We start from the raw sequence: 16268 nt of genomic DNA on the forward strand, positions 1-16268 counted from the left end.
CTTACAAATACTGTGTTAAACGGACAAATACATACTATTCAAACAAAACCAGTGCAAATACTAGAATTCGAAGATAAAGCAGAACAAAAACAATTTAGCTCCTTCCTCCCTGGATCCCCCCTGCTATCTTGAATGGCTCAAAATTGGTTCATTGAGAAGTTCACTAAATTCAATCATATTTGAAGCAATATTTATAGGCTTATCTAAAGCAATAGACTACAGCCTCTGCTAGAAGTGGAATATTGGTTTTCACCTCCACTGCTATGTTGTACCCATCTCCAGCTGTTTCCATTCCGAACTTTGCGCATGCGGTTGGTAGAAGTGACGTGAACACTTGTTGGGAAAGTCGTGTTCAAAGAAGCTCAGCTGTTTCGCACAGTAAGCGGGACATGGCTGCAACTTCGGCAATGATGGGGTAGGTGTAGGCTAGTTTATACTTTAAATTGGCCTCTAAAGTAACTCACAGTAGCAATAACCTAAATGTTTTTTTTTATATGTGGTTTGTTTTAAATGAATGACTGTTTATTCTGTCGCTGCATGAGGGGTTTATGAATTGAAAATTGCTGTCTCAAACGAGCTTTATGACTTTAAGCCTACTTGAATCTTTAAAAATAAACTACAAGATAACAATTTTGTTGGGGGAAACGCTCAGAAATAACCTTAAGAAAAAGATACCCCAAAACGAATATATTTCTATCTATAGCATAGTCATTTCAGTTGAGATTTCCTTTCCTTTGTGACAATTTGTTTTTATTATAAAATGTCGATAAAGATAGAGTTATCATAATACCTCTCTCTCCAGAGTTCTACCGTTCCTGTTAGACATACTGTCCATGGTCCCCGCTGGAGCTCAGGTGTTTTCTCTGAGTGACATGTATGGCACCATCAACTCTCCGAACTTTCCAGAACCCTACCCTAAAGAGGCCGAGGTCCGCTGGAACATCAGCGTTCCCGACGGGTTCCAAATCAGACTTTACTTCCTGCACTTCGACCTAGAACCCTCCTACCTCTGTGAGTACGACTACGTCAAGGTAAGTGAATGGTGACTGTGTGTGCGCGCGTGCGTGAATCCGTGCGTGCACCTGTGTGTGTGTGTGGCCAGCCATCAGCCATCCACACAGAGTGAATGCCTCGAAAAGGGACAGACAATGTCCCACATGGATTTAGTTCAGTTAATGATGAATTTCAATTAATATGCAACTCCCCTGACATAAACATTTGTATCCTTGGAAGATAATTATTTTTTTAAATAGATTAGCCTGCCTGGCACAATAAACCCTGGCATATTGCTAAACTATTTGGCATTTGTTTGTCCCTGAGAAGGTGCACAGGTTTAGCCAGCCAAGGATGTCAGTGTTTCAGCATGGGCCAATGTAATAGGCTATGCCGGTGAAGAGATGGATGATGTGCCAGGCTGCATTGGCACAGGAGCCGGGTCGCAGCTGGTGCCAGTTTGGGTTGGTTTGCCAGGCTTTGGTGCCCGGCCCATCTCTTGATTTCTAAGAACCAGAATTCTGCCAGAATGGTTGGAACTTCGTAACAGGGTTTACCATGGCAACAACATAAGGAACTGTGGTGTGGAGTGCTCTTACTGCAGCAAAGCATTCGGGATAAATGCTCCTTTCCCTTTTGTGTCTCTGCTATGTCTGACACAGTATCTTCGGCCATGGTCTGATTCTACCCTTTTCCCGAAGTGTGCTCTTGTACACTTTATGACCCGTTGTAAAACTGTGCGCATTAAAACTCCACCCGGAAAACGCACTCCATTCGCCTTTTATAGACACTATAGCGCCCTTTATTTCCTGTGTAATTTGGCAATATTGGAATTAGGCCACGGCAGTTTGTAAAAGAAAGAGCAATGGCATATTTGATCACATTTCTGTAGAGGTGTGGACAGAATGTTTTGATGTTTTGCAGTGACTTTTTCAAACTAAACATGCATGCTGCCTATAGCAAGTGCCTGTCCACACATTCTGCAAGATTGATTGTATATTGGAAACAATTTCAAAGTAGGCTACAGCCCACATTTCTATGCAAATGATGAATTGTTGTTTTAATATTTTGTTTATCTATAGATTATTGTGTTTCTATGTCCTGCCTTGGTATAGGCTCTGAGATTAAATAGGCTTATGATGTTGCGCTCCTATTGCACAGCAATACTGTAGCCTACCCATACTGTCAAATATGTTACATACTGTATGCTACCAGTCTATCTACTGTGTTGGCAGAATGTTAACAAAAAAAATCAATTATTTATGGACTGTTTCAGTTTCTGAAAGAGAAACCAATGGCACATTTTTGTGGACCTGTCAGCAGAATGTTTGACTGAAACCATGTTTTACATTGACTTTTCCCCCAACCTCAATATGCTGGACTGCTCGCGAGTTCTGAAACATTGTCTAGGCTACTCAAAACAAATTGAAATTACAGTAAGCTAGAGTAGTAGCATACATACTTCAAAGTAAAATATCTACTTTCTTGATGTTCCCCTGTTAAAATTGTCTATAGGCTATAAACCGCACTGCCTATGGGATCACATACAACAAAACTTGAAATACATAGCCTTCAGAAAGTATTCACACCCATTTACTTTTTCCACATTGTGTTGTGTTACAGCCTGAATATAAAATGGATTAAATTGAGATTTTTTTGGTCACTGGCCTACAGACAATACCCCATAATGTCATAGTGGAATTAAGTTTAAAAAAAAATTTAAATTAAAAATTAAAAGCTGAAATGTCTTGAGTCAATAAGTATTCAACCTCTTTGTTATGGTAATCCTAAATAGGTTCAGGAGTAAAAATATGCTTAACAAGTCACATAATAAGTTGCATAGACTCACTCTATGTGCAATAATAGTGTTTAACATGATTTTTGAATGACTACTTCATCTCTGTACCCTACACATACAATTATCTGTAAGGTCCCTCAGTCAAGCAGTGAATTACAAACACAGATTCAACCACAAAGACCAGGGAGTTTTTCCAGTGCCTCGCAAAGAAGGGCACCTATTAGTAGATTAGTAAAAATACAAAAAGCAGACATTGAATATCCCTTTGAGCATGGTGAAGATATTAATTACACTTCGGATTGGTGAATCAATACACCAAGTCACTACAAATCTACAGGTGTCCTTTCTAACTCCGTTGCCGGAGAGGAAGGAAACTGCTCAGGGATTTCACCATGAGGCCAATAGTGACTTTAAAACAGTTTGTGATAGGAGAAAACTGAGGATGAATCAACAACATTGTACACTGAACAAAAATATAAATGCAAAATGCAACAATTTCTAAGATTTTACTAAGTTACAGTTCATATAAGGAAATCAGTCAATTGAAATAAATTCATTAGGCCCTAATCTATGAATTTAACATGACATACAGATATGCATCTGTTGGTTACAGATACCTTTAAAAAAAGGTAGGGGCGTGGATCAGAAAACCAGTCAGTATCTGGTGTAACCACCATTTACCTCATGCAGCGCGACACATCTCCTTCGCATAGAGTTGATCAGGCTGTTGATTGTGGCCTGTGGAATGTTGTCCCACTCTTCAATGGCTGTGTGAAGTTGCTGGATATTGGCGGGAACTGGAACACGCTGTCGTACACGTCGATCCAGAGCATCCCAAACATGCTCATTGAGTGACATGTCTGGTGAGTATGCAGGCCATGGAAGAACTGGGACATTTTCAGCTTCCAGGAATTGTGTACAGATCCTTGCGACACGGGGCTGTGCACTATCATGGTGAAACATGAGGTGAGGGCGGCGGATGAATGGCACAACAGTGGGCCTCAGGATCTCGTCATGGTATCTCTATGCATTCAAATTGCCATAGATCAATTGTGTTCGTTGTCCGTAGCTTATGCCTGCCCATACCATAACCACACCGGCACCATGGGGCACTCTGTTCACAACGTTGACATCAGCAAACCGCTCGCCGATACAATGCCATACATACTGTTTGCCATCTGCCGGGTACAGTTGAAACCCAGGATTCATCCGTGAAGAGCACACTTCTCCAGCATGCCAGTGGCCATCGAAGATGAGCATTTTCCCACTGAAGTCGGTTGCCAAACTGCAGTCAGGTCAAGACCCTGGTGAGGACTACGAGCACGCAGATGAGCTTCCCTGAGACGGTTTCTGACAGTTTGTGCATAAATTCTTCGGTTGTGCAAACCCACAATTTCATCAATTTCAAGAAGCCGAATGTGAAGGTGTGGTTACACCTGGTCTGCGGTTGTGAGGTTGGTTGGAGAAACTGTCAAATTCTCTAAAACGACGTTGGATGCGGCTTATGGTAGAGAAATGAACATTTAATTCTCTGGCAACAGCTCTGGTGGACATTTTGACATTTGTGCAGTCAGCATGCCAATTGCACGCTCCCTCAAAACTGGGAAGATCTGTGGCATTGTGTTGTGTGACAAAACTGCACATTTTAGAGTGGCCTATTATTGTTCCCAGTAAAAGGTGCACCTGTGTAATGATCAGGCTTTTAAATCAGCTTCTTGATATGCAACACCTGCCAGGTGGATGGATTATCTTGGAAAAGGAGAAATGCTCATTGACAGGGATGTAAACAAATTTAAAGAAATAAGCTTTTTGGAACATTTCTGGGGTCTTTTATTTCAGCTCATGAAACATGGGACCAACAAGTTACATGTTGCGTTTATATTTTTGTTCAGTGTTATTACACCACAATACTAACCTAATTGACAGTACAGAACAAAAATATTCCAAAACATGCATCCTGTTTGCAACAAGGCACTAAAGAAAACTGCAAAAAATGTGGCAAAGCAATTAACGTTTTGTCCTGAAATTGAAAGTGTTTGGTGCAAATCCAACACAACACATTACTGAATACCACTCTCCATATTTTCAAGCATAGTGGTGGCTGAATCATGTTATGGGTTTGCTTGCAATCGTTAAGGACTGTGGAGTTTTTCAGTATAAAAGATAAACGGAATGGAGCTAAGCACAGGCAAAATCCTAGAGGAAAACCTAGTTCAGTCTGCTTTCCACCAGACACTAGGAGATTAATTCACCTTTCAGCAGGACAATAACCTAAAACACAAGGCCAAATCTACACTGGAGTTGCTTACCAAGAAGAATGTTCCCGAGTGGCCAAGTTACAGTTTTGACTTAAATCTGCTTGAAAATCTATAGCAAGACTTAAATGGTTGTCTAGCAATGATCAACAATCAATCAACAATTAATTATGTAAATAATAATGGGCAAATATTGTACATTTTGCAATGGTTATGAAAACCATATACAGTGGCTTGCGAAAGTATTCACCCCCCCCCCCTTGGCATTTTTCCTAATTTGTTGCCTTACAAGCTGGAATTAAAATTGATTTTGGGTGGGGGTGTATCATATGATTTACACAACATGCCTACCACTTTGAAGATGCAAATGTTTTTTCTTCGGAAACAAACAAGAAATAAGAAGAAAAAAAAAGAAGAAAAACGTGCACAACTATTCACCCCCCCAAAGTCAATACTTTGTAGCGCCACCTTTTGCAGCAGTTACAGCTGCAAGTCTCTTGGGGTATGTCTCTATAAGCTTGGCACATCTAGCCACTGGGATTTTTGCCTATTCTTCAAGGCAAAACTGCTCCAGCTCCTTCAAGTTGGATGGGTTCCGCTGGTGTACAGCAATCTTTAAGTCATACCACAGATTCTCAATTGGATTGAGGTCTGGGCTTTGACTAGGCCATTCCAATACATTTAAATTGTTCACCTTAAACCACTCAAGTGTTGCATTAGCAGTATGCTTAGGGTCATTGTCCTGCTAGAAGGTGAACCTCCGTCCCAGTCTCAAATCTCTGGAAGACTGAAACAGGTTTCCCTCAAGTATTTCCCTGTATTTAGCGCCATCCATCATTCCTTCAATTCTGACCAGTTTCCCAGTCCCTGCTAATGAAAAACATCCCCACAGCATGATGCTGCCACCACCATGCTTCACTGTGGGGATGGTGTTCTCGGGGTGATGAGAGGTGTTGGGTTTGCGCCAGACATAGCGTTTTCCTTGATGGCAAAAAAGCTCAATTTTAGTCTCATCTGACCAGAGTACCTTCTTCCATATGTTTGGGGAGTCTCCCACATTACTTTTGGTGAACCTTTTGTTTGCTTATTTTTTTCTTTAAGCAATGGCTTTTTCTTGCCACTCTTCCGTAAAGCCCAGCTCTGTGGAGTGTACAGCTTAAAGTGGTCCTATGAACAGATACTCCAATCTCCGCTGTGGAGCTTTGCAGCTGCTTCAGGGTTATCTTTGGTCTCTTTGTGCCTCTCTGATTAATGCCCTCCTTGCCTGGTCTGTGCGTTTTGGTGGGCGGCCCTCTCTTGGCAGGTTTGTTGCGGTGCCATATTATTTCCATTTGTTAACAATGGATTTAATGGTGCTCCGTGGGATGTTCAAAGTTTCGGATTTTTTTTTATAACCCAACCCTGATCTGTACTTCTCCACAACTTTGTCCCTGACCTGTTTGGAGAGATATTTGGTCTTCATGGTGCCGCTTGCTTGGTGGTGCACCTTGCTTAGTGGTGTGGCAGACTCTGGGGCCTTTCAGAACAGATGTATATATACTGAGATAATGTGACAGATCATGTGACACTTAGATTGCACACAGGTGAACTTTATTTAACTAATTATGTGACTTCTGAAGGTTATTGGTTGCACCAGATCTTGTTTAGGGGCTTCATAGCAAAGGGGGTGAAAACATATGCACGCACCACTTTTCCGTTATTTATGTTTTAGAATTTTTTGAAACAAGTAATTTTTTTCATTCCACTTCACCAATTTGGACTATTTTGTGTATGTCCATTACATGAAATCCAAATAAAAATCAATTTAAATTACAGGTTGTAATGCAACAGAATAGGAAAAACACCAAGGGGGATGAATACGTTTGCAAGGCACTGTAGCCTGTACTTTCAGACTTCAACTCTTACTTTTCTCTTACGTAGTTCACTTTTAGCTGGAAAGTCACTTTCATATTTCTTGTGAACAGTTTTGAAATGCCTCTCGACATTTCCCTTCTTAGCAAGAGCTACGTTTGAATGGCAGGTCAGACACACACATTTTAAATTTGTTGTGGTGAAAAAATAATCTTCCTCCCACTCACTGTGAAAGTGGTAGGTTTTCGGTTTCTTGCTGATTGGTCCAGCACTCATATTAAAAACGTAACCGCAACTTCATAGAGAAAAAGTAGTAAAAAACAACTACCACTGGAACAACAAAGAATATTCTGTTACAGGTCTGTTACAGGTCTTGCAAGCTTGGAAATGTAAACATACTAACTGCAGACGGTTGCTATGGTAGCGACAGTTTGGAAAACAAATGTAGCATCTATAGTGCCGCAGGTTGGTCCAATTTTATGTCAGTCAAGCAGTTTTTAAAAATATTTTGCTGTGCGGTAATATTCGAGAAAGAAGCTAACCTGTAAGCAAAGCATACGGTGCTTCAGAACTGTGGACCTCATTATTTTTAAACACGCTCGATGGTAACGCTGTGAATTGCCAAAATATATACTTTTATGCGGTCTACTAGAAAGAATTTGGCGATCAACCAGTTGACCGCGATCGATGTCCTGGGCACCAATGGTCTAAAGTTTGCTTGGAGGAAAGGACATTCTCACGTCAAGTTAAGTTTTCATAATTGCCGACTTTTGCGGGAAAATTGGGGCACGCACATTGATTGGCCCCAGAAGCACCAATCAAATGCTTTTCAATGCATGAGGAAGTGAAGGGTAGAGAATCGGAATGCAACCAGAGTATCATTACATCCCCTATGAGAACCAGAAAATAGCTGAGAGAGAGTGGCAAATTGTATACAATTGTATGGATGATTCTTCTGCAAAACCAATCTCCTGCTGGGGGTAATCAAGATACACTAATGTTGAGGGGCTGTGTGTGTGTGTGTGTGTGTGTGTAGGCCTGTGTGCGTTTGTGCTGTGTGTGTGTGTGTGTGTGAGCGAGAAAGACAGCGAGAGGGTGTGCGTGTGTGTGTGTGTGTGTGTGACAGACAGACAGGCAGGTCAGCGTGCTGGTGTCCTACCGACGGCGTTAATAGCATGCATTCCACTGCGACTCTGAAGCATTCACTTCCCACCAAGCTCATATTCATATTCAAATAACGCTACAGGGCACCACTGCAACACTCCCAGCGGCACACCAGCTGCCAGATACAAAAGGACAACAGAGGGACCAGATGACTGCTTTCTCACAAAGCAATGCATTCTTGTCTGTGTTTTATAAGGGGGAAAGGGGGTGGTTTTGTGTGTGTGTTTTTGATCTTGGGTCAGTTTGACATTTTCCCCACTAATGACTAAGGTTAGGATTGGATCTGTATCTAGGGGAAACTTTACCACAGCATAAGTAGCCTCCCAATTCCCACTGCCAAATTCACAGCTCATCAATGAGGCTCTTTTGGTGAAGTTCCTTCGTGAGATGTCTGCTTGAATTCCACCACCTTCGCCAGACCCCCACCTCCTGGGGTGCAGAATGCATAGCGATCCTTGTGCATGCACACACACACGCACAGATGCTCGCACACACACACAGACACATAACACTACTCATCTACCCACAGTTCTCAGTCCTGCGAACTGCGACAGACACAGAAAACATTGTGTTGTCCTCTTCTTGAATGAAGATGTACTGTATATGTCTGATGCTGATCTGTGAGTGTGTGTGCCTGTGTGTTTGTGCATGTATGCTTGCACATTTACATCGGAGTGAATAAGCACACAATGGAAGTGTTTTGTAATATCTGTGGTATAATTGTGATTGTTGCTTTGCTTGTAGTCGTAGAAATGCTCTAGTGTTGTTCTGTGGTATTGGGGCTGTGGTCAGAGTGTGCCTCTAACTCCCACATGCTGCTCTGTTGTAGCTGGGGTTAACCGACCGTTCACTGACACACTCAGTGTAAACATGCTATCAGAGAGCCAGATAAGACTGGTGTTCTAAAAAGTGTGTGCGTGTGTGTGCGTACATCCGTGTGACCACACACAGATGGTGAAACACAGGGGGGATGTATTTGGAATGGATTAATTAGTGGACAAAAAGGCCATTTAGAGGAAATCATTAGAAAAGGTCAACAAAGACATTCCACTAAAACATTCCAATATTAATCTGAAATGCGATTTATGAAAAGCTTTACATGGGAAAATCAAGTCAATAGCTGATAAAGGGGGCAATTAATGTCAATGTCATGTACTGTAGGCCTACATATTATTGTGTGTGTGTCTGCATATGTGCAGCTGTATGTGTATGTGACTTTGTGCTCACACGTCCATTCTACTCTTTCTCTGCAGGTGGAGGCTAATGGAGAGGAGCTGGCAGCGTTCTGTGGGCGCGAGGACAGCGACACAGAGCAGGTCCCAGGAGAACAGGTCATAAGCTCCCCTAGGAACTCCCTCAGTGTCTCCTTCCGGTCCGACTTCTCCAATGAGGAACGCTTCTTGGGCTTTGAGTCCCACTACAGCGCTATCGGTGAGCGGCCTTTACTATCACTTCCATTCATTGTTAGCTAGTGGTCACTAAAGTTTGTTGAAGTTTGTAGTGGCTGTTTAAAGGAAACCGGACCATGGATGACAGTTTCTCCTGGCCCATAGACTACTTTGTGTGAGGAACTTTAAAACATAAAAATCTGTGTTCTTCAATACTGGTCCAGGCTAGACCCATAGGTTGTTCAGGCTTTTGTTGCAGCCCAGCACCAATAGGATATAATAAAGTTCATTTGTATTCTTTTTTAACACAGCTATTCAGCTAATCAAGGGTTAGGTGATTAGTTGAATCAGGTGTGTTAGTGCAGGGCTTGAACAGAAAGTCTCTCTCTCTCTCGCTCTCTCTCTCTCTAGATGTGGATGAGTGCAGGGACAGGAACGATGAGGATCTGGCCTGTGACCATTTCTGCCACAACTACATCGGTGGCTACTACTGCTCCTGTCGCTATGGCTACCTGCTGCACTCTGACAACAGGACTTGTCGAGGTATTGTTTACCTTGTCCCCACAGGTTCTAGGCTTTTCATCTTTCTAAAGTACACTTGGGGATACTAAAGAGTTCCTTTTTTATGACACGCTCTCTCGCCGTGTTACACACACATTGTGGCAATTGTTCTACCTAACTGTATTTGTGAATAACTACCAATTATTATGCATTATATATTTAGGATTCCCCATTCCAAGCCCTTTTTTGAGTGCATTCCAACCCCCTTCCCTACATGCCAACCAATTTTGATGTTAAAATGTGTATTGTGTGTCGACAATACATTTGTGGAGGGGGAAACGTAAAGTGTTTAGCAGCTAATGCTCTGGGAAATATGAATTTGTTTACGAAGGCAGTAAGATTCCAATGTATTGGCCTATCAGATATTTTCCCCAATGTGTTAACAGCAAAAACCATGTGGAATCTAATCTTTGAGTTCCAATTTATTGCACATTCATATGTGGTTCTCAATCCCGATACAATTCAGATGTTTCATTTGTTATATTATTAAGAACAGTCATGGGAAGCACAAATAAAACACCACAAATCACCCAGAAAAACAGCTACATTCTTCAATTAATACCTTAATTTGCGTCGAACGGAACCATAGCATTAAGATTTATCTAGCTTGATGGAGACCCTAGGAACCTCAAGAGTTAACCAATCCTGTGAAAGGGTTAGGCAACTCAGATGTCTATACTTCAACAGTAAAGTTAGATAAGACTGAAGTTTATGAAGTAGGGCCTTGTAAGCAAAAAGGGAGCAATGAAGAAGTCCAGCCAACCTTTTGATACAGGATGCAGTGATGAGTATCAAAACTGTCACCTGTAACAGAACTAAGGGCAGTATAGTAGATGGCATCCAAAGGTTTAAGAGTAGTAGCAGCTGCACTTTGGTAAATAATATCACCATAATCAAGAACAGATAAAGGTTGACTGAATAATCTGCGTCCTACTGCTTAGAGAAAGGCATGATCTGTTTCTGTAGAAAAAGCCAACATTTAATCTTAGCTTCTTAACCAGGTCATCTAAGTTTTTTAAACGTCAAATCCATATCAATCCAAATGCCAAAGTATTTAAATGAAGGGAACACGCATATACTGTAACTAATTTTTCAGGACGTCATCAACATGTAAGTGGGTAAAAACCTAGAGAATAACAATAACAAGGTCTGCCCTGAAAAAACATGACTTTTTGGCAGAAACAGGAGACTTAAAATCATATAAAATGTTATTTGCCACATGCTTCGTAAACAACAGGTGTAGACTAACAGTGAAATGCTTACTTACGGGCCCTTCCCAACAATTCAGAGAAAAAAAAACATTATAAATAATATAAAAAATAATAGCACAAGGAATAAATACACAATTAGTTGATTCCAGACTTGATGCATCGGTGCCGCTTGACGTGCGGTAGCAGAGAGAACAGTATGACTTGGGTGGCTGGAGTCTTTGACAATTTTTAGGGCCTCAACAAATAAGCCTTCCTCTGACACCGCCCGGTATAGAGGTCCTGGATGGCAGGAAGCTTGGCCCCAGTGATGTACTGGGCCGTACGCACTACCCTCTGTAGTGCCTTGCGGTCGGATGCCAAGCAGTTGCCATAACAAGTGGTGATGCAGCCAGTCAACATGCTCTCAATGGTGCAGCTGTAGAACTTTTTGAAGATCTGAGGGCCCAAATCTTTTCAGCCTCCTGAGGGAGATGAGGCATTGTCGTGCCCTCTTCACGACTGTGTTGGTGTGTGGACCATGATAATTCCTTAGTGATTTGGACAAAGAGGAACTTGAAGCTCTCAAGCTGCTCCACTACAGCCCCGTTGATATGGATGGGGGCGTGCTCGGCCCTCCGTTTCCTGTAGTCAGCTCCTTTGTCTTGCTGACGTGTTGATGTGAGTCATGACCAACCTTTCAAAGCATTAGATGTGAGTGCAGCGGGGCGATAGTCATTTAGACAGATTACCTTGGCATTCTTGGGCACAGGGACTCTGGTGGTCTGCTTGAAACATTTAGGTATTACAGACTGGGTCAGGGAGAGGTTGAAAATGTCAGTGAAGACACTTGCCAGCTGCCCAGCGCATGCTCTGAGTACACGTCCTGGTAATCCATCCTGTTTAATGGTCTTACATCGGCTACGGAGAGTGAGCACACAGTCGTCCAGAACAGCTGGTGCTCTAATGCATGGTTCAGTGTTGCTAGCCTCAATGCAAGCATACAAGGTATTTTGTTCGTCTGGTAGGTTTGCGTCACTGGACAGCTCGCGGCTGGGTATCCCTTTGTAATCCGTGATAGTTTGCAAGCCCTGCCACAACCGACGAGTGTCAGAGCCGGTTTAGTAAGATTTGATCTTGGTCCTTTAGTGACGCTTTGCCTGTTTGATGGTTCGTCATAGGGCGTAGTAGGATTTCTTATAAACGTCCGGATTTCCTTGAAAGCGGTAGCTCTAGCCTTTAGCTCAGTGCGGATGTTGCCTGTAATCCATAGCTTCTGGTTGGGATATGTACGAACGGTCACTGTGGGGACGATGTCGTCGATGCACTTATTAATTAAACCCGTGACTGATGTGGTAAACTCCTCAATGACTTGTATTGGCCCTCCTGTAGCTCAGTTGGTAGAGCATGGCGCTTGCAACGCAAGTGTTGTGGGTTCGATTCCCACGGGGGGCCAGTATGAAAAATGTATGCACTCACTAATTGTAAGTCGCTCTGGATAAGAGAATCTGCTAAATGACTAAAATGTATTAGGATTAGGAACTGGAATTCCTACTTAGTCAGTTAAGGTCGCATTCCCTTTTAGATTTAATGGATTCAGAATTGTTATGCAAAGTAGGCAACTGCCACACACTTGATTGGGCCTAATTCTGGCATAATAGGCCACTACACTAAGGCCTCTATGCTTGGCACTCAGCATTAAGGAGATGGATTGGGGGTAAGGCCCTGCGATAAACTAGCATTTTGTCCATGCCGGGGTGTACTTGTACATCAAGCTGCCTCGCACTACAGAAACTGGAGATTTGCTCCTGCCCTATGGTCTGTTTTGGCTTGGACAAGGCTACTTCCACTAGGCTATTTGTTATGGCAGGTTGCCTATTTTGAATGCACTGGGTGAGGTAGGAGCTGATACAGGTGCAGGTGTCCCGGTTCGAGGACAAGGAGAGAGACATTAGTTTGCGTTTTAGAGAGAGTTTGAGCTCCAATTTATTTAATCCCTTTAAATCATCCACAGGGTATTGGACACACAGATAACAGAAATAAAATGGATAATGCTGGAGAGGTTCTTTACAACTGCCTGGATTGTTTGTCACTGAACTAAAAGACAAAGGAACTCAGGTATTTAACAAGGGAAATTGGTTGCAGGTGTGCCCAGAGCTGCCCAAAAGCCTGTATAACATGGGAAGTCCCTTTTGAGGACTGATTTCTACACATCTCCATGGCTCAGAGGCACCTGCAATTAAAGGGACAGTTAACAAAAAAGTGTGAGAAAAATGAGAGCCTTTTCTACACTATTAGTACTAGATTCCTTGTTCTGTGCCACAGGACCAAGTGAATGTTATATTGTGGACCAACACTGACCACATGTCATCACCCTTCTATGGCACCTCTGGGACATTAAGCAACCTTCGACGCACCCAAATCCTGTGTGCGCGTGTTTGTGTATGTGTATGTGTGTGTGTGTGTGAGCGCCCGCGCACATGCATTTGTGCATGAATACGTGAGTGTGTGTGTGTTATAGTTAGAAAGGTCTGTTTTGTATCCGTTCACTCCCTCTATCTATCTCACTGATAGCCGTCACTGATTGATGACAAATATTTACATTCAAGCAGCTGAAGATATGTGAAAAATGTCTGTTTAGTTCAGAGAGTTACAGTATGTGTTGCAGATGCTATAATCTTCTCTTACTGTACACATTCACACCTCTCACTGGAAATAAAATGTGTGTACTATGCACAGTCTATAAATGGGTTATTACAGTATGTTGTGTGTGCATGGTGGATGTTCATAAAAATGTTTATCACACATGATCATAAATCCTATGTTATTAGTGTGTGCATGGAATGTATTGATTAAGTGTGTGTGTGTGTGTTCCAGTGGAGTGCAGTGATAATGTGTTTACCGAGCGGTCGGGGGTGCTCTCCAGTTCCGACTTCCCCAACCCCTACCCCAAAAGCTCCGACTGCCTGTATCACATCGAGCTGGAAGATGGTTTCCTGCTCAGCCTGGAGTTCGATGACACCTTCGACATTGAGGACCACCCTGACGTCACCTGTCCCTACGACTATGTCAAGGTTTTTTATTTATTTTGATTTGTATTTAACCTTTATTTAAAGGGAGTCATATTGAGACCCATATATTTTTTCCAAATGAGCCCTGTAATACAAGAATGAACATAATAATAATAACAATCCAATCAATCAGACAGTTTCCCAATTTCCCATACAATTTCCCACCCCAACAAGACAACAAACACTCCTCTGTGAACAGGTCACTTACCAATGCCCTTAACTGACCGGAAGGCACTAGTGAATCTAATCTCAGTGTCCTGAAATTTGTTCCATGTATGTGGCGCGTAAAAAATAGAGGGCATTTTACCTAGATCAGTAGCAACAAAAGGAATTTCAATAATTAGCCATTCCTGGGAGCGAGTTAGGTACGTTAGGAGCCTTGTAAATTTTCTCTCCACCCCATGGCAAAATGTGTAGAACTGCTGGAAATTTAACTCTAAAACATAATAAAAAATATATATCATGTTGCAAAGGGCCCCCAAAAGGCTAGTGCCGGCTCTGACTGGGTATGGATGTGGGTACACAGACCAGTGAGCCACTGCGGCCCCTCATTATTTTTTTGTGGCCCCCACCCCCATCAGAGTTGCCCATTACTGAGCTAATTATAAAATAAGATCTTACTTTCCCAAGGCACTTCAGAGAAATACACTTTTGGTAGTACTTTTGGTGTGTGAAGACTGGAGTCTTCCCCGGTTAATTTTCTTCACAATGCGGTGAACATTCTGTTCAGAACAACCCGGGGTATGATGCCATGTCATCCCTGTAACTGTGAAATAGCGATCATGAATGTCGATAGGCCTACTGTAAATTACATGCGTTTTGTTATATGGAAATGTAAAAAAACACATTTGGACTCAAAGCTGTATTTATTATAATCCCTGATGTCTCATCTTTCAGAACACATCGACTGCTCTTAATTTACAGCCTGCCCCTCACAAGTTAGCGTTTTTCGTCATAAATCTTGTTCTGGAGGCAGCTCTGCCCCAAAGGTAGAAATTATGTGATTGGTTGACTCAATGGTGAGGGCGGAGCTTACTATTCAAACAGGCTGCATGTTCAGAGGACATTTTACCAGTCTGCTATTACGGTGAGTGAGCATTTTTAAGTGATTTAATGCATGATTATGTTTTTGAAAGTTGTTTCTATGCTAATCTCACAAAAAAGTGAACATGTTTGTTTTTTATATCTTGTTCACTAAATAACTTGCCTAGCTGGTGGTGGTAAGATGTATTAGCTAGCAAACTAGCTGGGTGCTATCAGCAAAATTATTGTTGCTGTATTCTGATTAATCAATCTATAAGGTCTCCTTGTAAGCAATAGCTAAACTTTTTAGCCATTTTATTTAGCAACTGTTTTGCTAACATAGCCACATCATTAGCTAGCTTGCTAATTGGGAAGCCACATTTAACAAAGTTCTGTTTTGCAAGAAAAGGGTAAATATGTTTTTTTAAATCTGTAAATTGTAAATTAAATCAGACTATTAATTGCATTGAATAGATAGCATGAGCATTGAATAGATAGATGCCTTTCTGTCATCGTATCTTCCCTGGATGCAGCACAGTTCATACATTCTCTGCACATCTGCCCCCGTAGTAGCAAAAACATTGCTTACTCAAATAAAATAAAATTTTATTTGCCACATGCGCGGAATACAACAGGTGTAGACATTACCGTGAAATGCTTACTTACAGCCCTTAACCAACAATGCATTTATTTCTTAATAAAAAAGTAAAATAAAACAACAACAAAAAAGAGCAGAAGTAAAATAAAGTAACAGTAGGGAGGCTATATACAGGGGGGTACCGGTGTAATACTCACCTCAACCTTACCCCCTCTGTATCACTCGTTCTGCCATAACTTTCTCCAATGCAGAAAAACTATCATATTACTCCTCTCCAAATTAATCTTCCTCTGAGGCAACAAAAACAAAAAGTATTGTCTATTCTATAACATAGCCTTCCTCAGAGGCAGCAGTGTTTTCAACGTAGCTATTCTACCCT

The 16268-nt window shown here is 41.9% G+C and overlaps 1 protein-coding gene across 5 annotated transcripts in view; it reads left to right on the forward strand.

Moving 5' to 3' along the window:
- Window positions 1-304: 304 nt before the first annotated feature.
- masp1 (MBL associated serine protease 1) overlaps window positions 305-16268 on the forward strand; it is a 60511-nt gene continuing 44547 nt past the window's right edge. For all 5 annotated transcript variants that reach the window (XM_041877169.1, XM_041877168.2, XM_041877167.2 and 2 more), the window contains exons 1-5: window positions 305-415; window positions 803-1031; window positions 9315-9492; window positions 9861-9992; window positions 14075-14271. In XM_041877169.1, the coding sequence (XP_041733103.1) occupies window positions 390-415; window positions 803-1031; window positions 9315-9492; window positions 9861-9992; window positions 14075-14271 (762 nt within the window). In that variant the 5' untranslated portion in view covers window positions 305-389. The remainder of the gene's footprint in view (window positions 416-802; window positions 1032-9314; window positions 9493-9860; window positions 9993-14074; window positions 14272-16268) is intronic.

This window comes from Coregonus clupeaformis, chromosome 6 (assembly GCF_020615455.1).
Source record: "Coregonus clupeaformis isolate EN_2021a chromosome 6, ASM2061545v1, whole genome shotgun sequence".
NCBI lineage: Eukaryota > Metazoa > Chordata > Actinopteri > Salmoniformes > Salmonidae > Coregonus > Coregonus clupeaformis.